At 35.7% G+C, this 26,527-nt stretch overlaps 1 protein-coding gene across 1 annotated transcript; it reads right to left on the reverse strand.

Annotated features, from left to right (window-relative positions):
- Nucleotides 1–768: 768 nt before the first annotated feature.
- mas (trypsin-like serine protease domain-containing protein masquerade) lies at nt 769–26,338 on the reverse strand. The gene is made up of 14 exons (XM_073077000.1): nt 26,195–26,338; nt 10,114–10,263; nt 9,341–9,454; nt 8,185–8,378; nt 7,476–7,676; nt 7,039–7,166; nt 6,543–6,673; nt 5,713–5,895; nt 5,367–5,441; nt 4,812–4,971; nt 3,748–3,935; nt 3,302–3,391; nt 2,702–2,856; nt 769–2,240 (listed from the first exon to the last, which is right to left on the reverse strand). Exons 1-14 carry the CDS (start codon nt 26,274–26,276, stop codon nt 2,073–2,075), a joined length of 2,019 nt encoding a protein of 672 aa, XP_072933101.1. The 5' UTR covers nt 26,277–26,338; the 3' UTR covers nt 769–2,072.
- Between the last annotated feature and the right edge of the window lie 189 nt (nt 26,339–26,527).

The raw sequence follows: 26,527 nt of genomic DNA on the forward strand, positions 1-26,527 counted from the left end.
GCTTAATTTTATACTTTAGAGGTGATAGTGTGTAAGGTAATAATTAAAAACCTTATTTTTTATTCTCATTTAATAGCAGTCAGACAAGTACATTTTACACTAATATAAATAATTAGGCTACGTGCAGACAGGTGACATCGACTTGCGATTATTAATCTTTTTCCGAAAATTGATTAGTCCAGCATTGGGACATTGTGGGCAATGTGGCAGGAAAGTCGACCAGTCTGCTCAGCTAAGACTATTTACACGCTTTGAAAATAATCTTAAATATATTTTATTTCGATATACTATGGCCTGGACTGAGTTAACACCATAGGCTTTATTGAAGAATAAATAACTAATACTATAAGTCATACAATATTATATATAATAGTAATTGTTTGGTTTTCATGCTAAAACTAAGCTGCTTACATATATATTTCAGTTTCAATAGTTCCAATTTAGATTTTCGGTTTCTATGATGCTAATAATTCTATTTTTATTAGAAACATGAATCAATGCATGACATCTTCTTGCATTGAATTTTCGGATATTCTAAGACTTGCGGTTGTACAAATAATTTCGAATAAAATAATAAATAATACAAAATAATTTGCAACTTCAAGTCTTAATACTAAAAGACTTCAATAATTAATTATAATAACCATAGTTGTGGCGTAACAATATGGGATAGGACATAGATTAGTAAAGATACTTCGCCGCCTTGAAATTGAATGAAGCCGCAAATGGCTTATTATATGCCATATGGCTTAGTAAGTTCTTTTTTTGAATTCTTGACAAATAAAAACATTTTTAGAGAAAATTTACGAATAAATAACTAATACTGCGTAATTTACATAATAAATAAATAAGTATTTCAAATATTTTAGGGACATTTTAGCACGGAGACGTGGCAAAACTTTTTTACGCAATTATTTCAATTCTCAAAACTGGGTACATTTTCTTGTTAGGAGTGAGTAATCTTTACTAATCTATGGGATAGGATAACAGAAAATTTTGCGATAACTTCAAAATGGGTTATAAGACCTAGTCTTGCAGTAAATAATCTTTAATTTTCACCGTACTAATCTATGATTTTCACTTTCAAAATTATTACAAATTATATCGGTTATTATATCGGGCTTTGTTCAAGTATAGTTTATACAACCTATTGCTACGCCAGAGGATGTAAATACAACCTTAAACTTTACTATTAAAATAAATAATTTAAATATGGGAAATAATAAGGAAAATTCCTTATCAAGGAATAAATGGATTTTCCTAACTTGATACAATACAAGTATAATCCAGAATATCGGGCTTTTAATTTATGATTTTTACTGATATAATTTATTCAAAAATGCATGACTATATTTTTAAATGTAAGTATTTTGTTTTTAGAACAAAACAAACAGCGTCTTCAATTAATTTATAATTATATAGGTCAAATATTTTTTTTATTTTTTTGTGAAACAAAGACGTAGAAAATAGATGGTGGGAGGTGGATTAAATGCCATCAATAATAATAACTAAAACTAAAATAAATTACTTATCTATTCTAAACTAGAAGCAAAAATTTATTTACATTTTTCCTCTTAAAACGAAATAAGAGAAATTAAAAATAAATGCGTTTTTAAAATACTGGTTATCTGTGAAACATACAGATAATAAATATATTGACTTTAAAATCAATGTCTATAATGCCAATAATTTTCAAAACTTCACAAAATAATTAATGAACACAACAAGTTGATAACTATAATAATTAAAATCTGAATAGTTATAATTAAATGATGATGATATTTATTTGACTGTATTATTAAAAAATGGCCGACTTAAGATTCAATAATTTTCAATGTTGCCAATAGTATTGGATTTCAGTATTAGCATAAAATTCATAAAAAAATAATTACGTATCAAAAATTAAAGTATGACAACACAAATTAGCACAACTAGCATCACCGGAGTTTAAAAAAATATTTTTATCAAGATAAAAACTGAAAGTTTCATTAAAAATGGCTAAAATTCAGACACTGGTATAGCTAACAGATTTACACAATTTCAAGACATTATGCAGTTTTATCAATACGATGCTATAGATTATTGACGGATATGATCTGGTTGATCCAGCCGATGAAGGAAGACACCTTGACGTAGACGCCCGGGACGTCTTTTCGTCCGCATCCAAAGCCCCAGGACACCAGCCCTACCAGCTCGTAAAACCCATCATCTTGGCACACCAGAGGTCCTCCGCCGTCTCCCTGAAATGTCAGTTGAAATAACATTATAATTCAATCACCAATTTACTTATTACGTTCTAGTGCATGTTACCATCATTTTATAGTATAGAATAATTAAACTAGCATTCAATCTACTTAAAGTGGTCGCAACGGCCCATGGACATTTGTAATCAATCTCAGATTAGGATTTTTTTCTTATTTGAGCTCGGCCAAAATACGTTACTACGAATGAGAATAAGAAGAATCGCAAGCGCATTCAAAACTTTAATGAATGGCTTTAACGCAACTGTTAGGCAGAAATAGGAGTAGCCTTGGTGAGTTGTACCACTTTCGAATAAGGCGATCATCTTAGTCTTCACTAGTGATTATTGTTTTCCATATGAGAGTCTTACTGATGTCTATGGGCGGATGCGCCCACTGACCACTAAATGCTGTACACCATTTAAAAAAAAACAAGTAGATTGTATATAAGTGAACGTTACCTGACAAGCGTCATTGCCCTCCTCGCCGCCCGCGCAGAAGGAGCTGGCGGGCAGGATGAAGATCTTCTCGGTGACGGCGTTCACCTTGCGAATGCACTCTGCGTCGCTCACGATCGGCAGCTCAGCTTCGCGAACCCGAAGTGGGATGGGTCCAGCTGGGAGAGTAATAATAACACTTATAATATTGGCAAAGGGAGGTTATCCGCCGAGTTAGGTGATCTTGCCCGGATAGCGTCCGTGTTCCGACAGTCTCAGTTCGGAGCGTGTATATATGCAAGATGTTGAGAAAACTTCGATAACGTGAATCAGAATACGTGTAGCGCCCTGGCTTGACGAGTAGCAGGAAGTCGCCACAGTATGTTTACAGCTATGTATTTTCGTAGACATTCAACAGTTCTAAGAAGTCCTTGACTGGTTTTTCCTAGAAAGTTGGTAGATAAATAAGTTTGCAGGAAGACGTTGTTACCCTTGTTCTAAAATCTTTAATTTTCTTCTAAAACGTGAACGGAAATTGAGAGTGATGATATTTTATGCCGATACTGCGGTGACACAAATAAATATCTACATAATATGTAATAATTTTATTAACAAAATACTCACTTTCTCCCATGTATCCATAGCCGGTAACCGTGCATCTCTTTCCAGCTGCGTGGCTGACACCTCTCGCCGGCAAACACACCAGGCAAACACCTGCAAATATCATTTAAAGTAAATTAATCACATTTTGTTTTCCTTTCTGCATTTAGTTTACTAAGTAGTACAATGGTTGTGTAGTGCTATTGTCCTTTCTGATGTTTTGGACTTGCCCTGTGCTTGAATGTGCACCGAGTTGGTCAAGTGCGGATTCTTACATTTCACACCTCTGCGAACTATTCTCACGATGCGCTTTACAATTTTGAATATATTTTAAGAGAACTTTCCTTTAAGAAGTAATGTTTTGATGTGATGTTTTCTTCAGAGTATGACATACAATTGCGTCGTAAAAAGTAGCTAGTAAGTAACATCTAAATCACGTTATGATTTATTGTAACCAGTAAGTAACCAACCTTCCTTGAGCTCCGCCTTGCCATGCAGCTTGAGTAGCGCGATGTCGTTGTCCAGTGTCTGGCTGTTGTGGTTGTGGTGGATGTACGTGGTGGCCACACGCAGGGTCTGCGCGCCGGGCGAGCCGTACTTGCGCGTCAGGTCGTGGTCGCCCACACGTACGTAGATCGCGTCGCCGGAACGGACGATACTGATGGTTAAATTGTGAATTAAATGCAGTTGTAATGGGTTTCAACAATGTCATATGGTATGCAAGTGCTGAATGTTTAGAAGAAAGATTTTAAGTATCTAATCATGGATTTATTTTCATTTATTTAAGCAAGTTCAAATAGTTTTCACTATTTTTCACACATCGTATTCAAATCGAAAGTTTTGGAATTAGGTGAGAGAGGATGGATGTACATTTTAAATTTTACAGCGAAATACAGATGTTTGCATTAAGTACATGGTTATTTGAAGAAAATCGTTGCTGTATTATTTACTAACGTAAAGAAAAGATATAGCAGTTCATCTGGTGGTAAGTGGTTATGCTGTCCTAGGACTAGTAGGTCGAGGTCGTGCATAGAATTGTTACCATCCTTGAGGATTCAGTGCCATGGTTCATATAAGTTTGTATACTTTGGTAGACAGTAGCGTTCTGTAATAACTTTTCGTCCGTTCTACGCGGAGCAAAGTTTTTTTATTACGAATCACCGAAACGAGCGTTTTTATTTTCGTGCGTGGCGTTTTATACTCATCATGATCCGCGAGTTACTTGGTGTGAACAGCAGTGATAACCTAGTGGTTAAGGAACTTGACCTCGTGATCGAGGGGTCCGAGGTTAAAATCCCAGGCACGCACCTCTGAGTTTTCAAAGTTATGTGCGTGCTAAAAATTGATTATCACTTGCTTCAACGGTGAAGGAAAACATCATGAGGAAACCTGCATACCTGAGAGTTTTCAACGCTGTGTGAAGTCTACCAATACGCACTTGGGCAGCACGGTAGATTACGGCCTAATCCTTCTCATTCTGAGAGGAGACCCGTGCCTAGCTGTGGGACATTATGCGTTGATGATGATGACATACTTGGTGACGCAGTGCGCCGCGGTGAGCACCCACTGCGTGCCGACGAGCGCGGCGCCGCACAGGTACTGGTTGAGCGAGTTGATGAGCGCCGTCTGCCAGCACCACTCGCCGCGCTCGCCGTCCTCGCCGCCCATCACGCGGGCGCCGCGCCCGGCTGCACCTGCACAGCATGACGTACAATTTAACCCTGTTTACCCCTTTTTTATAACATAGCAGACTTACACGCAATCCGCCTGATGGTAAGCGGCTACTGCCGCCCATGGACATCTGTAATCACCATCTGCGATTCGGTGACCTTCTTTTTTTTGAGCAACTGTGTTTGGAGGCCCCCCAGACCCGGGGCGGACCGGCCCTTCCGCCCAAATTAAGCCGCTAGAGTCTACCGGGATACCCGGCAATTATTTAGCAGTTTCTTGAAAAGAGCTTGATTTCATGGTAATTGCATTCTATGTTTAATAGTGAATAAAGCACTAGCAGTTATGGTGGAGACTTTTATTGATTTATATGAATATTCCTGAAACAAGTATTATGTCTATCAAGAACAATCTGTCTTACCTTTAACTCCACAAACATATTTGTTGTACTTCTCCGGGGCTCTCAGTGTGGAACCGTAGTTTGGCTCGTAGGGCGCTGGAAATAAAAGAAAGTGCTTCTTAAATGTTATAAAGAAACGAGTTTCTAATTTGAAGGAAATCGTACTAATTTTACTTCTGTATTCGACAACAAAAATAGAGTTCGTGCCAAACTTTTAGTCTGCTCTGAATATATAAGTGAGTCGCGTCGCAATAGCAAATTGTAGATATCAGCTGGACGAAGACAGTGCGGGCCCCTCCGACTTCACCCGCGCGCAACTTCAGAGCGGACTAGAAGTTTGGCGTGTGTAATAGGTTGATGAACTCACGTGCGGGTGTGGTGAGCGCGAGCGCGGTATGCGCGGCGTGCGGCGTGTAGGCGGTGTAGGCGGGCGTCGCGAGCGGGAAGCTGTCGTTGCGCGGCGCCACCGCTTCTAACACCTTCGACTTGGGCGCGCAGCACTGCGTCCCCGCCTTCTTGCACTTGAACACGTCTGTCATCTCCGCGTTGCCTGGGGACCAGAGGTTAAGATGTAGGTACTAGGTACATTATCAGTTTGTCCCTGTAGTTCCGGAACCAGAATTGTGCTACGGTTTCGTTAACAAAAAAAAAACGGTACATGATCAGTTGCCGTGTGTCGTCGGCTTTCGATAACACAATTTCATTGAAAATAAAATGCATTGGCTCCTTTGATGTTGCAAATGTTTATGTAGTCCACCTTCAACAGTCTCTGTCGATTATGAATATCTGTAATCAACTCTATGTAGAATAACAAGTGGTGAGGAATTACACCGCTTCATATGTAAGTCACCCGGCAATCGGCATCTGCAGATTTAGGGACATACAAATTTACGGGACATACGAGTTACGAGGCCGATTTTGATAAAAACTAAAACTGCATCATGCGTTTTTTAAATATCTTTTTCCTTAGCCGGGAATCGAACGAGTTAATTTTGAAAAAAATTACACCCTCTATATTATTCCACTATCTGATAGTGTCGCTTATAAGGATTAAATTCTGGGAAGTAATGTTATGTGACAAATTAAAGGAAAAGGAACATTTTGAAGAAAATGTGTGTAGAGTTAGAAGAGTTAGTTAGGTAGTAGGTGTAGAAGAAGTGTTTATCAATGTGAGTATCAATGAATTATGCAACATACGGAAGCACGTGAAGGACAAGAGTGAGACGATGCAGGAGCCGGGGCAGTCGGGGCGCGGGTCGGCCGGCGCGGGCGTCGTCGTCGTCGTCGTCGTCGTGGTCGTCGCGCGCGTCGTCGTGCGCGGGGGCACTCTGGGGAAATAAAGAAAAAAGTTTTACAGGCTTTGAGAGATTGACTTTTTTACTGTTACAGTATTTCACTGAGAAAGGAAATTGATACAAATAACTTGATATGAAGCTTCAAAAGACGCTTTTATTTGAGTTGTTTTGTTAGTTTGTGTAAGTATGTGAAGGTCAAATCTTGACAGTTAAATTTAACCACTTCCCAGTTGAATTGAAATGTACATTGTATTCAATTCCGGGATGGCTTTCAGTAAGTCCTTATAATATAACAGTAATATTTATAACACCAGAAAAAATTTTGGACTGGCACAAAACACAGGAATTTCCAGGAGAAAACTACTTCCAAAAACTTTCTTTAAGTATTTTTGTGGTACCTTGTGTTGTCACAACATATGGAGCCACTGAGCTTGCAGTTCGTATTGGCGAGGAGTACCGCTGGTCTCTCGCAGAACGCCGCCATGATGTTCAGCATACAATACCCTGGACATCTCGGGAGAGGGGGCTGGAACCACAACAAAATAAATTAAATAAATTGTTAATTACAACATAATGGACTATTATTTATTTTTTAATGTATGTGGGTATTTGTCTTGAGAGAATAAATCACTGCTCTCATATTAAGGTGAGTGTCGACTGAATCAGTATCTGTCCGAGTCTCAACCCGAGCGTCTAGGCCCTAAACGAAGAAATTCAAGAAATTGGTTGGTAGACGGTGAAATTCAGGAAATTCATTTTTGGACATTTCATGGTTTTTCAAGTGGACTGCATGCTCATTTAGATTCCAATTTCATAAAATCTTAAAGCCACTTACCGGTGCAGTAGGTCTTGGTGAAGTCGTAGGCCGTCGCGTCGTGGTCTCCGTGTTCTTAGACTCTGTCAAGCAGCAGGTGCCTTCGGAAGGGCAAACTGCATCTTCATCGATATGGTCACAGAGCAGCGCAAAGAGGCCGTTGATGCAGTCGCCACGACACTTGCGGCCTGGCTTGTGCTTCGGCGGTGGTGTGGTAGTTAGCTGAAAATTAGGAAATGGACTTTTTAGAAGCAATATATTTAGTAGCAAGGTCTTTAAAGAAAGTAGCAGCAAGGTAAAGGTGATGGATTTCTTCGTAATTTGATTGCGGTTGCAACACCAATTACTTTTGCCTTATAAAATTAATGTTAAAATCGATTGTGTTCTGATTTAATAGGCATGATAAAACAGAGATACTAATATGAGGTGTTTCAACTTCTCCTCACGGTAACAACGCGTCTGAGCCTTGATAAGGTCTGAGCCTTGATAAGCCTATTTGAAATTACAGATCTCCACTAACCATTTGAAAGATTCCATGCTCGTATATTACTTTAATTATGAAAAAGCATTCCTTCCTTTACATAAGCCGCTCGAAGTTAGTCTTTAGGGATGCTACGATTTACGATTTAACCACCTTATTTCTAGTCCAACACATTCGAAATTGCAGTTAACAATACGATAGTATATTCTGTGAACTTCTGTAAAACCAAAATTTTAAGAAAAAACTTACTGCAGTAGTAGGCCGCTTCGTCGAATGCTTTTTCTCATTCGGCACGACGAGGTCCGGCGGCGGTCGGTCCCCATACCCGTCCTTGGAGACGCAGCACAGCCTGCCAGAGATGCACAGGTCCTGGGACGTGAGGTACGCCTCGCAGTACTGCGTCAGGCGGGCTTCCACGCATACGCCAGGGCAGGCGATGTTACCTGGAATAGGGAATTGGAGTAGCTGGGTCTTATGCTTTGTATGGAGTTGCAGCGAAAATGTACTTGTCTGATGTTGTTACAATAAAGATTGATTGGAAGAAGTAGGTAATGTATTTCAGGTAATTTAGAATGGACAAGTTCTAAAAAAACACTTTCAGCTTTCTACACTCACAGCCCACATTAGGATACCCTGTATCGTGGGTGCTATGAACACACATAGAGACATATACACAAACACCTAGATCCAGAAACAAAAACTTAAATTCATAATTTAAAAATCTGTCTGGCCGGGGATCAAACCAGGGACCCTCTGCGCGTCAGTCGGATATGGTGACCGATTCGTCGCGCGAGTCGTCACTCAGTTCATGTAGGTATATATTTTAAAGGAGTACAATATTAAAGTAACATTCAGGAGCAATAGCTTAAGATGCGTTCCTAAGGACACATAGCTTAAAATTTTGCCACTAGCGGTAACCCATAAAACTCGACTACACTCGATATTGTTTATAGTAAATAGATCGAAAATGCATACGTGTACCATTTTTTTGTTTTTGTTTTTTATTCCAAGGGGAATCACTACACGGATTCCTCTCAGTCATGGGGCAGCTGGAGAGGACATGCCGGACTCCTATTGGCTATACCTCACGGCTTTCACGGATCACGGATCACGGATACGCTAGCACTCATCGTCGATCCCGACACATGTATAAAGGTAAAGTCCGCGTAAAACTGCTAGTCCGCTCTGAATATAGAAATGAATAGCGTCGCCATAGCAAGTTGTATGACACCTACTCGCAACAACTTCAGAGCGGACTAGCAGTTTGGCGCGAACTATACCTATTATGCTCGCTTCATCTCGCTTTCATCTAGTATACTATCCTTTTTATCAAATCCTGAATTCAACTCTATCTCGTATTAGTACTTAGTTAATCCTAATACGTAATGATGTACCTAATAATTACCACTGTCTTTGTATCGGTCGTGCGGCGCGCGGGTGGTGGTCTCCTCCTCCTCGGACTCGGTGGTCGTGTAGCGGGTGGTGAACGGTCGTCGGGTGGTCACCGCTGTGTCGTTACCTGGGAGGTGGATCAAAGGTTAAAAGTAGGCAGAACAGAGATATTTTATACTGAGCATAAAATATTAAATTAGAAATATCGGCAAAAAGAAATTAAAAAACACGTATTGTGGGCATTCGCATTTAAGGGAGGCATAAAGGTGGTAGTGGTAGATTGGTGGTCTTAAAAAGTGTTAAGCCACTGAAGTGCAGGCGAGTGGCGACTGTTCATGAGGTCTGTTAAAATTGAAATAGGATTGAAATCCTACTTGGAGTTGGTTACAGATACTTTGTCATGAGGACTGGAAGTTGGGACAGCGTCTGTTGGTTACGCATTACTGCAACCTTTAAACTACTTAGAACATGTTCTCTAACACTGATATTATCAAACAGATAATACTTTGGCGGTGGTAAATTAATGTAGACTTAGTATGGCGGTAGTGAAATCATGAAGGATTTAATTAATTAATTTATTTATTTGTTAACTGATCGATGGATAGTCATTTTTAAACATTATAGAAGCATGCAGTCTACTTGACGGTAAATGGGAACTTCCGTCCATTAATCTCTGCTAAGAGCAGAGTCACGCCACGATTTTTTTTCAGGAGTCCAGTTTTTAGGTGACATATCAATTGTTTCTGTTGTGAGTTGGTTAATAAATGGGTGGATAAAAAAACTCACCAAGAGGCTCGTCGACACAGCACTTCATGGAGGGATTGGGGCACTCCACCTCGTCCAGCACGTTGGAGCAGATGAGGGAGGCCAGCGCGTGCATGCACACCCCGGGGCAGTTTTTCGCGTCCACTTGCGTGTCCAGGGTGTCGAGGAGACCTGGAAATTATCAACAGGCGAATTATTATCTGAGAAAGACACTATATTACGTCGATTTCGTATTAAGTAATAGTAACATCCTAATTTGGTTAATAGGCACATTTTCTTTCTTCAAATCTTAAAGGTCTCACTGCTGGGCACGTGTCTCTTCGTAGAATGAAAGGTGTCTAGGTTATCGTCTACTATGCTGACTAATGTCCGTTAGAAGCATTCAATCCATTAAATTTTTGCCCACCAAGATCGAATTTTGAATGTCCAATTCGAAATTCTGGAATACAGAAAGAATTGTCAATAACGGACATAACCGTACCAAAGTACAGATAGAGTATGTAACTTAAGACAAATCCGAGTGTGTTTTTCCTTTATTTCTGTTTTTTATGTGTTCGTTGACATGTTTTAGTCAGTTCTTTTCATGATTCTTAAATCGATGGAAAAAGTTTTCATCACCTCCACCTTGTAATACCAACAAGAACTCAATTAATTAATTACTTTATTATTAATTTCTACAAAGTACGCACCCTGAGTTCTGACCTATTTTAGTGTATTCATAGCGAGCTTTACCGAGCATTCCAGATTAGTCCTACGATTAGACAGAACTCTATTACATAAGTCTTTCGATATGTTTTCGACAGAAAACGTCCCGGATAGTGCACTTTTACTATCCAATTAGTTATTGACTTATTTACGTGTATTACAGCTCTAGCGAGCGTTCCAGATCAGTCCTGCATAGACAGAACTATAACAGACCAAATTACACAAAACTTTCGACTTATTTTCGACCGAGAACGTCCCGGAATGCGCACTTTTACTTCCCAATTAGTTATTTCTCATTCTCGTGCAGCCGGCGTCCGCCCGGCACGCTTTGCATGCGCTAGTGGCACGCTAGGGTTCCGGAGTCATTACTCACTTACTTTGTTAATAAATAATCTATCTTTTGTCCGTCAAATATCGAAATTTGCAATTTTTGAGTGACATTTTCAGTGAAATTTTCAGACATTTTTTTTTTTTTAATTGTTATTTTGTACATCTTCATGTAAATTGTCGTAGCACATGCAGTTTTCGAGTAACTTTGGAGACAGGTAATTTAAATATATTACTATTATTGTAGAGACAGAGTGAAAGACTATGTTATATTTTGGAAATGCTTAGAGAAAAAACCTACAGGATTTCTTAGCGGATATATGCATAATATATTTCTATGAGTCTATGACATATACCCACAGACCTATATCTAACTAAACATATACCTAATGTTTTCTATGAACATACAAAAACAACTAGACCCATAAAAATCTGATTGGGAATCATCCACAAGACAGGCATAACGGCATACACTGTGTCACACCACCCACATAAGGCACTATGTACGGACTACGGAACCCATAAGTCCAAACAGACTAAACCAGTTTACTTAACGTGCCGCCGCCGCTCCGTGGCGCCACTGCCACATATAGGCAGTTTAGAGAACCGATTCTTGGAAAAAAAAAGATTTCAACTAGACTTTCCCAGCGTAAAGCGCTAGAAATGTGATAATTCGTATCGATAAGGCTTTATTTAGCTTGGTTTGGCTTGTCTAGATCATAAAGCGGTTAAATGGTTTAATGACATTTAGGTAGTTCAGCTGCAGAAGTTTCGCTGCACCTATTTCCTTTTTTGTGTGTTAAAACAGCAGTGTTATGACTTATGATTATAGCCCGACATTTTTTCTATTGCATAGTGATCATAAATATTATAATATTGCTAGGTTGTCAAAGCTATTCTTAATTTTAAACAATTATTATCATTTTTTAACGTAGGTATTATTACAAATCTAGTAATATTACTAAAAATATTCATTCTATTGACAAACAAGTTCCAAATTTTAGGTCATAATTTTATTAAAACTAAAACCTCTTTACCCGGGAAAATTGCTCACGAAGCTAACAATAATTTACCATAGACAGCATAGACAATAGAACATACTCGTAGCTTATCCGGAAAACCACACTCAAAGAAAAATTTTCGGACAATTATAAACGTTATTCTATTTTAGTATTCCTAATATCGTTATTTCGTAAAAACACATCGTGTTATCCATATCAGTAATATAATGATTCCTGTTATCCATTGTCCTGAATCCTAAACCAGTCGAACCACATTCCTTGGTTCTAGTGCCGTTACGACGGCGACCTTGCCGGGTCATTGTGGCCCACAGTTGAGGCCACTTCAAATCCTTTGAATTGTCTGGTGCTTGTGAAACAGCCGTTCATTTTAATATTTAGATATTATTTTGATCCAGTTAGTAGCTAGGTACAGCTAGTAGAATAAATACTAGTAGTAGTAGAGTAGTATGTTATTGACGTCAACGATTCATTATTGTCCTACTGCTGGGCACGTGTCTCCTCTCAGAATGAAAAAGGTTTAGAGTCCCTCTAGTTTATCACATAGACTAGTGTGTTTTATGTAACTTATACAGGGTGAATTTTTCAAACGGGCCTTCAGGGCCAAATCCGAAACTATAAGGATTAGCGAAAAATGCTGAAAGAGATTACGAGGCCGATTTTGATAAAAACTAAAACTTCATCATTACTTTTTTGAAATAACTTTTTTCCTAACCGGGAATCGAACGAGTTCATTTAAAAAAAAATACACCCTCTATATTATTCCACTATCTGATAGTGTTGCTTATAAGGATCAAAATCTGGGAAGTAATGATAAATGACAAACTAAAGGAAAATCCTCAATTTTAAAAAAATACATATTTCTTCATATTAATTTGGCAGTTAAGTTCCCGCCATTTATCAATTTTAACATTTCGTGTATTAACAATTTTTTTTGGCTCAATGTTTCAAATCATTTCAGAGCGGACATTTTGTTCTCCAAGAATTTATATTTTATGTCCGACTTAGTTAAGGTTATTTTAAGGACCATTATAATAGATTTAACTTGCTATGGGCGGAGTTTCGTTTAATACAGACCTAAAGTTGACTATTTGCAAAAATTACTTTTTCGAGTCCAATCCGAGTGATTACTAAACAAAGAGATATAGAAAATCATATTTAACGTTTAAACGAAGTTGTAAACTACACACAATATAAATTTACTATATAATCAGTTATCTATTTTTATTAAAAAAATATTCCTAAAAACGGCGGTAACTTATTTGCCAAACTATCACTGTCTCATACTAAGCCGTATGTCATGGTCATAACATCGAATAAATAGTTGATTAACCAACAAATTCTTCAATGGTATGACTTATGTATGTTTCTAAAGAATTATACATAAATGATTTGTTATGTAATTGTGATTGTAATGTTCTTAAGGATTAGTATGCCAATGTATGAAAAAATATGTATTTTATTCAAAATTTTCCTTTTCCATTAATTTGTCACATAACATTACTTCCCAGAATTTTATCCTTATAAGCGACACTATCAGATAGTGGAATAATATAAAGGGGGTAATTTTTTTCAAAATGAACTCGTTCGATTCCCAGCTAAGGAAAGAGATATTTTGAAAAAGTAATGATGCTGACATTTTATACTAAAATATCATTGTATAGGAGTATAGATTATATTATTTTTACCCGACTATGGAAGGTAATGTTTTTCGAACGTACTCGTATCTATATAAATCTCATTCTTTAGCATGCATTACCGCCCAAACCGCTTGACGGACGTAACATATGAGAAGCAATTAGATTCGTCTAAATTTGAGTCTAACCTTAATCCATATTTTAAACAGACAGACAGATTTTTGATTTTTTGTTTGTTTTTTTTTTTTTTTTTATAATTATTGCCATTTATATTTTGTCTTCATGAGGTACCTGTTACCTAAGGTCCCGGAGTGGCTAAACAGCATTCCCGGTGTGAGTGCCGTTAGTTCAGGCGGCACCGTTGCCACCGCCAAATGAAAGGAAAAAGCCGGCGCATGACGCAGGCGGCGGCGAGATTTATTGGTTTTAGATGGCGTGTGACATTTATTGCATTATGTTTTTGTGTCTTTACATGATTTACTTTAATTACAGGTATTCTATATTCCTATATAGAACAAAGTTACATAAAATTGGTGTAAGTTAAAAGGCAAAAGGTACTCTGATTCAAAGGTGTAGCGCGTGCGCGAAGCGGGTGGTCAGTTTCGGAATGTTATTTAATGTAGAAGTAAAATCTCACCATTGACAGGTTTTTCATATTGTGTAATATATATTTCTTACAGATACACCTTGTAAATTTAAATTGAGCGCTCGGACGGCGTTTAGCGTGAAAGTTTACAAACATCAAAGGTTTTTGGGCGAACTATTCGAGTAGGTGGCATTAAATCCCATTATTACCCCAACTTACTTAATACCACAAGTTCGAATGTGATTTCCCTGCTAGAAATCAAGATTGCAACATACGTTATGTTTGCAATTAGACTTTTAGGGTAGAAACGAACCTGTAGTCGACCTTCCTATCCTGCATAGAATTGTTTGAAGTCTGCCTTATACAAGTGGCCACTGTCGCCCATGTACATATGTAACATACTCTATATAGAACAGACGTTTAGATTGAACGATCACAGTTGTCACTCTGGGGCACTAAGATCAGTACACCAGCACCGCCACCCCTGCACAGAAACGCAATAACTGATTCATGTTAAAAGTAGGTGTGGAGGTGGTAAAACCTCCCCGGTGGATCTACTAATTCTACCTGCTATACCTACGACAGCATACCCTAGATCAGATGAGCAGCACATTTATCTGTTACGTTTCCACTACATAATATAAATAACTACTTACAAATAGAGTTAAAAACAATTCTATACTAGTATTCTACGTTATTTCTTCCACATCATTGTGTCCTAGTGGTACGGTTAAGTAGCGTAACTGCTCGCGTCTGGTAGTAGGTTCAATATTCGTTCGTTAGTGTATGGTGCAAGTGAAAGTAAGTATATTAAATAATACAATACCTAACACAGGAAAATATCGGAGATTTTTGTAAAGAAGGTTATTGAAACTTCATAAATGTACTTAAAATAAAAGCTAAATAAATAAATATGTTATTAAAATATATACTTCTTTCATATTTTCATTGTGCATCAATATTTAGATTTAACTTATTTCAATACCAATTATGCAGTTGTTTTTTTTCATTTTAAATAGTTTTTTTTTCAATTCTAATTTCAATCCACACAATTAATGCGTTATTTTAGGAACTAAATTAAAGACAAATCATTTCTATCTATATATTAGCATTATCGCATTTAATGAAAATATAACTACTACAACTACAATACTACTACTTACAATGAATGCTACTTACAATTAAGTAATAAATCGTGCTTTAAATACACGTTTTTCATAATTTTTGTTTGTATATTTGCTCCGCTACCGTCCCCGCTGCCGTTTATGGCTTGCACCGCGGCCACACAACCGTTACCCGATGACCTAACGCGGGCCGGAGAAATCGCCGGCCGCCGTGGCCGAAAACGAAAGTACATACGACATACTATTGACACTCGCCGATCTACTCTAGTACACTAATACGTACTTATACTCCGCGTAAAACTGCTAGTCCGCTCTGAATATAGAAGTGAATCGCGTCGCCATAGCAAATTGTATGACACCTGCGAGCAACAACTTCAGAGCGGACTAGCAGTTTGGCGCGGACTATACGAGATTTAATTTTAGGCGCATTGATCGACCTCTGGTAGAACTATCTGATCGATCTGAGGTTGATTTCAGATGTCCATGGACGGCAGTAGCGACTTACCATCAGGTGGACTGCTTGCTCGTCTGCTACTATAATATTATAAAAAAAGGGAACCTAGTAGTAAGTTTTATAGGGAAACATACTTCCGAGGTTAATCATCAGAGGTAAGCTACCTCTGATGATTGCCAACCTTACGAAGGAATCTTCTTATCAGGTGTTGATAACTGCATGTTCATTGTTCATTTGTTATTTCAATTAAATAGTCACATATATAACAATGAGTTTCTCAAATAACTGTATAATTTCATTAAAGTTGCTTCATTGCGTCTTAATTGTTAGCTAATTGCAGCGATATCAATTAGTCTTCATTAAAATAGCATATTTATGTAATTTTAAGTAGTTGACAAATTACTAATAAGTGAAACAGTATGAGAAAATTATGATAACAATCTTATTTAGATTATAGAAAAAAATACTAAGCACTATACCTTTTTATACTTCTACGATATTATTGGGAAAGAGTTTCTTGGTATTGTAAGTACCACGAACATATTATACGAAATTTTAGATTAAATATAGGTAAATAAACCGAAAACTATTACTTAAAATAAAATAAATGATGTATGTGTGTGTGTGGTAATTGATACGAAATTGTGGTGAAAAGCAAAAATCATAATGTGAATAAAAAAAAACACTAAAATGACATCCAAAAATGCTGACACCGATACAAAATTAACAACAACAAATTGTCAAAAATTTAAACGTGTGGATAGAGCATTTGGCTTAATTTGTGTAGGTTTGCAAGCCCTTGTAGCTAAGCTTTATCGAGTGAAAGAATAATTTTAGATTTTAGGAGCTTGCGCTAAGCGCGCGGTTTTATTTCAAGCAAAAGTTTACTAAAGTGCACTATGGTTTATGTAACTTTTCTGACTAATATTACAGCAATCAATAGTTTATTGGATGTTGCAAGTATACAGCTTCCGAGTGAGAGTCTGTATTTATTTACGATCTTTCTCTTTCACGCAATTATACGCTGTCAAAATTATCGTACAGTGTAAAATTTTACTAAGATAGGTTTTAAGTTTAATTTAGATGCAAAGAAAATATGGACTGTCTGAATAAAATGGAAATAAATTAAATAACTCATATGAAAATGTAAAATAAAAAGTTGTATGAAACTCAATTGAAACTAATAACAAGATATTTGTAACTGCATGAAATAAGGTGTTTATATAGGTAATTTATTTTTTAATATATTAGGTAGATCCATACTAAAAGTACTTGTCAGTTAATTATTTTAGTCGATTTTTTTGTAATAATGGACTTCACTTTTATAATAATCTATTTTGTTTTTTTTTTCTATTCTCTTCTATTTGTTTGGTAGCTATTGAAAATCGAAATATATGCTATCATTAAAAAATCCTCAGATTTTCAAAAAATATTATGGTCGTGGATCATTATAACTTATAACATACTTTTAAAGTTTTACGACAAAAACGTAAGAAATAATAATGAACAAACGATCTTTAAGATTTATATTAAAGAAAATAATGTAAATGTTAAGTTTAAAAAAAATGTTACAGATAGACTTTTGAGACGATCTCGCTAACACGGTTCACGGTCGTTGCCCGATTAGCTAACTCAGTCCAAATCGAAGATTGATTCGCGAAATATTTAGCAATAAATTATAATAAACATCTGCGACATATTCCATTTGAATTAATTTTAAATTATTTATTTAAGACTTTATAGCAGTCTCTATCAATCATCCTGTAGGCTAAAGTATCGAAAGTCGAAATAAATTGTTATAAAATGCTAATTGGTATAAATCAAATAAAACTTAAAAAGAGGACATTATTTTTTGTTAACCTAGTAAGAAAATCAATAGACGCCGAATCTAGCAAATAAATCAAAAATAAATTATTTTCGTGTAAGTCCTAATTCATTATTGAATTATTAACGAACGTCAAGTATATTAAAAAAATTAACCTTGATTATTTAAGCTTTATTGAAACTCTTTCATAACCTATTTTATAACCAAAAAAATCTTTTATTTCGTTGTAATGTATGTACGTACTACAAACTCAGTTTGGAAAATATTAATTAATTTAAAATAATAATTAGCACATTTTTTTGATAACGCCAAAAAATGTTTAAGTAATAAATGAAACAGATAAAGGTGCTGAAGTGGTTAGTCTTTCCCTAAATCTTATCTACCTTCGTAGATACGTACGTAGGTGTATTTTTATAGTTCCATATTGCAAACGTGGTATCGTGTTGGTAGAGCAGTGCCGACAGTTTCAATTTTCTTCGATAAAACAAAAAATAACCGAAAAAAAAACATTCAAAATCGTCATTCCCTAATTGCCTTTTCTACATTTATTGTAGGCGTATTTTTATAGTTCCATATTATAAACGTTCGATCGTATAGGTAGAGCTGTGCTGACAATTTCAATTTTCTTCGATAAAAAAAAAATAAACGTAAAAAAAGATTCTTCATCGTCATTCCCTAATTACCTTATCTACCATTATCGTATTTGTATTTTTATAGTTCCATATTGCAAACGTTGTATCGTGCCGACAGTTTCAATTTTCTTCGATAAAACAAAAAAATAAACGAAAACTAAAACATTCTCCACCGTCATTCCCTAATTACCTTATCTACCTTTATCGTAGGTGTATTTTTATAGTTCCATATTGCAAACGTTGGAACGTATTGGTAGATCAGTGGTCACAATTAGCGGTTGTTATCGCTCGGTATTAGCGACGGGCTTTCTCGCGGGTCAACGACCGCTAGATGTCGTATGCTGATACTTAGGGTTGCCACAACAACACTTTTTGAGACAAAAAAATATACATTTATAATATTTTTCTGTCAGTATTTAAAATATTTGTCAGCAATAAAACTCTGTATATGATAACACTTTGTTTTATATGTAAAACATTTTTAATGAAGTGAGTAGAAGAATAGTCACCTGATACTCAGAGGGTTGAATATTTATGTTATCGTCTATGTATGTGTTAAAGGGAACATGTACTTCATGTTTAAGAAAAATCTCTATATTTGTTATAGTACTGACGTAAAACATTTATTTCTGCCGACGTGTAAAAATACGAGTAAATTAAATGTTTACGGAAACAAATTGGCAACCCTAGTATTATTGTGGTTATATCAAACATTTTATACTTTATAAAAAAATGTAGTATGATCAAACTAATTAGTGTACCCCGTGATCAAGAAGTTAGACATCATGAATAGAGATATATTATTATATGTATGATTCTGGGTGTTTCTGTTCTCGTCTGTGTGTGTATGTATTATTGACACCCACGACAGAAAATCCTACTTAGAAACTATGAATGTAGAAAGAGTTACATATTTAAATATATTTTTATTTGTCTTAAATATTCAAGAAACTATTAACAGTAATCTACATTTCAAATTATGTCACTATTTTAGTATATAAAATTACAATATATCACAATATATCTATATTTACTGACAACTTAATTAACTTTACAATTTCAACTAAATTCCCTATTAAATTAATCCAACAACCTAACTAAATAATCATAAAAACTGAACAAGTGAACTACTTAAATTGATTTTGCAGTAAGTTTTTTACCATTACAATAAACTCAACGGGTTAAGTTATAGATAAACAGGCTAAATTAAGTCGATATTAACTGATATCTATAAGAACGAAATCGTGGGAAGCTAGTTTAAGATAAGTCCCCGTCAATGAAAGTAACTGCGCAAACTCACTTAACTGGAAACGAGTAGAGCGGGTCCTACGCAGGCTTCGGCTCACTAGACTAACTTTGTTTGTCTACTTTAAAATGTACACTTGTGCTGCTGTATGTAATTATTTTAGAGTAGATGGCGTTGTTTTAAATCTAAAACAAATTAATAATATAATGCGCGTGAATCATGTGTCCTCAGCTAAACATACACTGAACTGTTTTCCCAAACGTACAAATTCAATAAATCTTTTACTGACTGAGAGACTAAGTATAGAAAAAAATTGGTCTAGCTTAAATTTTGCACAAGACTTATTTAAATTACTTCGATGAGCACTTCGGACTTTTTTTCTGTGGGTATTGGTTTTAAATTTAAGACAAATAGTTTTGTTTTTCTAAATAAGTTGCTTATTAAATGGTTTCAAAGCGGTGAAACCATTCATCATTGAAAACCTATATGCGACTTCTACAAAAAAAAAAATTTCAAAGGTGTGTGAAGCTTACCAATTCGCAGGCGACCAAAACCCTTCTCATTTGAGATACCCAGGGCCAGAATTGGAACGCTAAAGGATTTATGATAGAAGACTGGATGGATGCGTTAAAAATTGTTACAATTAATTCACTTTCAGTTCACGTACATTCGTACGAATTTTTTTTTTTTTATAATATAAGGGTAGGAGACGAGCATGCAGTCCACCTGATGGTAAGTGGCTACTGCCGCCCATGGACATCTGTAATCAACCCCAGATAGGATTAGATATTCCTACCTGAGGTCTGCCACAGATGCGCCGCTACCCCTGAGGACTAAGCTGGAACGCCTCGGAAAAGTCTGTCTCCCTTACCACACCCTTCAAATCGAACACAGCAGCGCCTAACACTGCTGTTATTAGGTAGAAATAGGTGTGGCGGTGGTGCCGCCGGAGTCGAACCAAAAATTGAAATTGAAAAATTGAAAATTGGAATTGGTTTCACCAACGCAAAAAACTTCGACACACTCCAGTCTACGAAGTGACTTTGAGCCCTTTTAATAAAGTTATTTAAGTAGTCATTAATGAAAACTTATATAAGTGACATACAACAAGTGTACAACACTTATATAAGATTTCTTTTTATTTGATTGCACTTGCACTGAGGGCAATATTTGACATAGAAATAACTTTTTCACAACGGAATATTTTTATTTTTCATTCTACAAGAATACCTTTTTAGTTCTCAATACATTATGTAAAAGATTTCCAAGTCCTCGGCTTAAAAAAAATGAATTAAGAGAAAATGATAAATAAATAACCAATTTAAATATAAAATGCGACTTATTCAAAATGGATATCAATAATCCATCTTTTAATCGTCAATCAGCCACCACCGTTTCGAAGATGTTTCGTTGGAGAAGATCATTGGCGGAGAAGCATCAAAGAGCCATTTCAATGTATCACACATAAATAATAAACATCGATAAAGTAGTTATAAAAAGCGGCGAATGGCTTGAAACGTGAATACGACGCTTCAATGGGACCACGCGGCGTCGGCCGGTCTGCAGGACTTTCTCTGGCCCTCCCCCGCCCCCGCCGGCACTCCAACCCCACCCCCACAACCCCGCACCCCCGCTGCACCGGCGCTGAGATTACGCGCAGTGATAGACATTCGGTAATCTTAAACGATGTTTGATACTATTTGTTGAGGCGAAGTGCTTGTTTTTTACCCGTAGGGTAAGGTTTTGGAGCGTATGTTGGTATTTATTGGTTTGTCTTTTTCTTTGGTAGGATCTGCAGCCCAAATGACTGAATGCATTTTAACTTTTTAACATACGAGGTGTCGTTGTATTCGTCTAAATTGTGCGGGTGACAAAGTCTATATTTTAAAGTATCTAGTATTTAGTTATTATATTTTTTTTCTAATATGTTGGAAGTAGATCTCTTCTACTAGATAACTCACGCACGTGTTTCTAAATTTCACGCAGCAAGAATATATATTTTAGGAGCTGAAATTAGTCAATGCGACAGGCATTAAAGTCCTTTACTGTCAAATATAAGGTCCATCGAAATCGGTTTATATACAACCGTCAAAATATAGATATTTTGTATGTATGTTTCATTCAAGTCCTTCAGCCCTAACATTTTAAATTGTAGGAGTGACACAAGCTGCACTTCTTCTCTTTTCAGTTGTTTTTTTTAAATAAATACTACTTATATTATCGTTTTAACTTTTTACAGCACAGAACGCAGTGAGTCGACGTCTTGTGGACAAACTCACTATACAAAAGACATCAACGCGTACTCTACCCCAATATCTGAAAATTCGAGTTTTTTATCTAATTTAAAACGTCATTTTAGAAAGTTATGCATATGTTGAATAAGTTAATAAGAAAATATATTTCTAGAGTACTAAAATAAGTGATAGTGTGTTTAAAATTTTATTTGAATTGTATTTTACTTGGATGTTTCGATTGTTCGAAATTACCGTATCATCATACTAGTATGCTCTTAATTAATCAACATGAAATATGTATAGTTTTATTTAAGTTTGTTTTTATAATATATAGAAGTAGCAGACGATAAATCCACCTGGTGGTAAGTGGCTACTGCCGCCTATACTCATAGTATTAATGATAGTCATCTTGAAGGTCTTGAAGTCGTGTAATAATATTGTCACATATAAGGTACAGAGTAACGATATAATAACTATACGTAAGTAAGTTCACACTAGTGATTAGAAGTATTATAACTACACAAGTATCTCCGTTATTCGACTGTTCTTGCTGAAGCCTCCGACCAGAATGTCGCTCTCTGTTAATTCGAGCGCCGCCAAGGTGTCGTCCCCACTTCACCTACCCGCATCTGTTTTTAAACTGTAGTATCCAATGAGTCACTTATTACTTTAATGTAACGTTATAAAAATGTGATATCGTTAATATCCAAGCTTCTTATTAACGATGATAACAGTAGTATGACATCTTTAATTAACCGCAGGTAAGAGTAGTCCTACCGCAAGTCAGCTATAGATGTGTTACTACATCTAAGAACTAAGTTGAAATGCCTCGGCGAAGTATGTGTATTTACCACACCCTCCAAACCAGAACAAAGCAGTGCTATGCTGCTGTTATAAAGTAGAAATACGTGTGGCGGTGGTGCCGCCGGAATCGAATGGTTCTACCACTTTCAAAAGTGAGAACGTCAAATTTTAACCTAACAATATTCCTAACCTAACCTAACAATATTCTAGTCTAGATCAACTGTTTAATGAAGTATGACTATGAATTCTGTAATGTTAGTATAGAACACAAAGTCTTATGTTTTTTTTATAACATAATTATTCACATTTAATTTTCTTATACAGTTAAAACTACTCATCATTTGATTTTATATATCAATTTTCTTCTGTCAATTTAAATCTTTAAACATTCTAGTTTATAAACACGCTTAAAGGTAGGCAGAGTATAGATAAATCACAAACGTAACATAAATCACAGTGCAACGTCAATCTGGCATCGATTATCACGTAAACCGTATCGTTGGCTGCGCAGGCGCATATTTAACGGCGCGCGCACCGTTACCCCGCCCCATATACTAACTTCCTATGGCTCGATTGTCTGATTAGATCCACGGTTCATTCTTACGTTTATAAGCAAGATCTAGGTTACTGGAATAATGCTAACTATGTCAAGTATTTATTTAGGAGGTCTAGGATATTTGTAAATGAATTAGGTGTGTAGAAATTTAAATTGTCTACGTTAGCTCATATTGTCCAAAAAATGGGTAAGAATCGTAATTTTAATTGAAATAACAAAATGAGTATCTATTATAGTATTACAGTACATTCGATGGTAAACATTAATCGTATCTCAACTGTAATAAACTACAGATAGGATTGAAATCTTATTTGAGGTTCGTCATAGCTGCGTTGTTATCCGAGAACTAAGTTGTAATGTGTCGTCATAGATTAGTAAAGATACTTCGCTTGAAATTGAATGAAGCCGCAAATGGCTTATTATAGTAAGTTCTTTTTTTGAATTCTTGACAAATAAAACATTTTTAGAGAAAATTTACGAATAAATAACTAATACTGCGTAATTTACATGATAAATAAACAATTTATAATAATAATTTCAAATATTTTAGGGACATTTTAGCACGGAGACGTGGCAAAACTTTTTTACGCAACTATTGCAATTCTCAAAACGGGGTACATTTTCTTGTTAGGAGTGAGTAATCTTTACTAATCTATATGTGTCGTTTAAGTTTATCTCTTCACTTCACTCACTCACTCTTCACTCTTCAAAGCAGACCAGAGCAGCGTTTGACACTGTTGTTTTAAGTAGAAAATGGTTTAATGGTGGCGCTGTCAGACTCCAAACACAGGGGATTGGCATCATCTTCTTCGGCCGTCATGCTAAATAAGGTTGTTATTTGGTAGGTTGTTGTGTTTAGATAAGGCCATTTACAACGAAAACGATTATTAAATATTACTAAATAACACACAAATAATGTTAGCAATTGATGTGTAATTACGTAATAAAAATATGTGTTAAGTAATTTTATTTACGAGTAACTATAAATGTATCACTCATGACGTGACCACGAATTAAATGTATCATCAAATTAATAGAATTATAAACTATTTACAATTGCCTTAATTAAATTAATAAAATTAGTAAAATATTCTACATCAATTGATCATGAAATGGTCATGAAGTTTATTTTTATGACAAGAACTATAGAATCCATAAAAGGAAATATTATGTCCAAAAGTTAAAAAAATAAAAATAAACAGTTATTTCAGATGCACAATCATTCAGAACTATTATATGGTATTTTAATTTGCTACTCTCACTTTTTAAACTTCACTTTTTCATAGTCCACGAAGTAAATTAGACGAAATCACTAATTACGAATTTATAAAACATACATACATATTTATAGGTGACGAAATGATACTTAAAAAATGATCTTGGATACACAAAATATACCAATAGTTTAGATAATATAAGTAGGTAGTATTCTGGCGTTTCAATATATATTGTGATTTAATTTAAGTTTGTAATTTATATCAATAAGCTTTTGACTCAATGGAGCTTTGGATAGCCAAATGTTCATTTCGTTGTGTATTTTAACGCCTTAAATATGATTTTTAACTGTCTAGTAGTAGTCTTGCTAAGTAGTATATAAATTTGCGTTAATAAACAAAATGTACAAAGAAATAAATTAGATCCAAGCAACTTACTACATATTATAATGAATTTGGCAGTTATTTAAATCTGAAAGTTCTGAATACCACTGAAAGTCTCTCTACTTAAGCACTGTTAACTAAAATACTAAATTAAACGCTATGCATTTTGCATTATTATTAAAAAGAACTGTTTTCTGTTAAAAACATTTAGTTTAACATTTTTAAAAGAATATTGAGAATTAAGAAATATTTTTTCAGACTTGCGTATTATATTTTTTGTTAACGTTTTTATTTTTATAGTCATAGTTAAAAGCAAGTTTAAAAGCAGTCTTGTCAAGTCTTGAAGCTGAAATACAAGTATCTATGCTTTCTAAACACCGTGCAGATTATTACACATATTGTGCTAGTGTTTAGAAAGTAAAAATACAAACGGTCTGGTAAACCACAGATCAGATATCATCTCGTCTGGACCTACATACACCGCTTAACTTGATGTAGTTAAATTAATTATATACGGACTAATTAACTAATTACTTTTAAGTTTTGGAGTTTACTTTTAGGCGGATAAGCGGATGTAATGGTTAAAATTTCTTGAAGTTTGCCAAAGAGGACAGGTTTAATTAGATTCGTTTATAGATACTCCTTTTAATTTCAGAACTTACTTTTTATTGTAGTAATGTATCTTGTTTTACATATTATTATGTATTTCTATAGACAATAATTATGGTAAATAGCTAATTGGAGGTTTTGTTTACCAAACGCATTTCACATAATTTTCCATTCTAACCATCTGTATTTCAATAGTTTTCACTTGTAGACTAACCAACTTCCTTAATTTAATTTGTATTTTTATAGAACAACCAAGTTAAGTTTCTTATCTATTTGAAACAAGAGTAGGTATAGATAATACATATCTATATACTCGGATTTAGAGAAAAGAAAATTATAAATTAGAAAAGAAAATAAAGCGAACGGATGCACGCAACCAAACATATTCTAGATGGTATTCTTGCATTTGTAAGTCCAATCAGATGTATTCGAATTAATCTCGATAATTGTGAATTTCTAAAAAAAATTGGAATGTATTCATCCTAAAGAATTTCCTAAAATAAAACAGGATGCAACGTTTCAGGACGAATATTGCTTATTGAAACCGGATATAGATTGGTAGAGCTAACGATGGATAGTTATGCTCTACCAAAATTAATTTAAACTAGAGATAGCGATATTCTATCTATCTTTTGAATGAGATGTTTACAAAACGTGCTAATTTGTGGTCATACGCGTCAACCTATATCTAAGTAGCGGTTTCGAATTCCGAAGGTTGTTTCAACCTTTTTACATCTAAGTCTGACCTGATAGGAAGGAGCTGGCGAAAGAGTCCTCTTGTCCGCGGGCCGAAGCCAGGAGGAGGATGAGGGCGAGGGTCACTGTCATGGCGCACTGGTCAGCACTCGCACTGTAAGGCTCTGCGCATGGCGCGCCGTCCGCTCGCCAGGTCGCGTGGGAGCTCACTAACTGGTGAAAGAAGAAAGGTGCGGTGCGTGAGCGCAGATTTGTTGAGTAGGTTGGGTGCAGAGGTGCCGTTTGTGGTGTTGATGCTTTCGAGACAGTCTAGCGACGTCTGTGATATTCAGTCTAAGCCAAATGAAGGTTGGAGTTCTTTGTATTTTTCCCACTCGTAAGCA

Source organism: Epargyreus clarus, unplaced genomic scaffold, assembly GCF_041222505.1.
Source record: "Epargyreus clarus isolate Ecla_fem2 unplaced genomic scaffold, WU_Ecla_fem_2.2 ptg000010l, whole genome shotgun sequence".
NCBI classification, from domain to species: domain Eukaryota; kingdom Metazoa; phylum Arthropoda; class Insecta; order Lepidoptera; family Hesperiidae; genus Epargyreus; species Epargyreus clarus.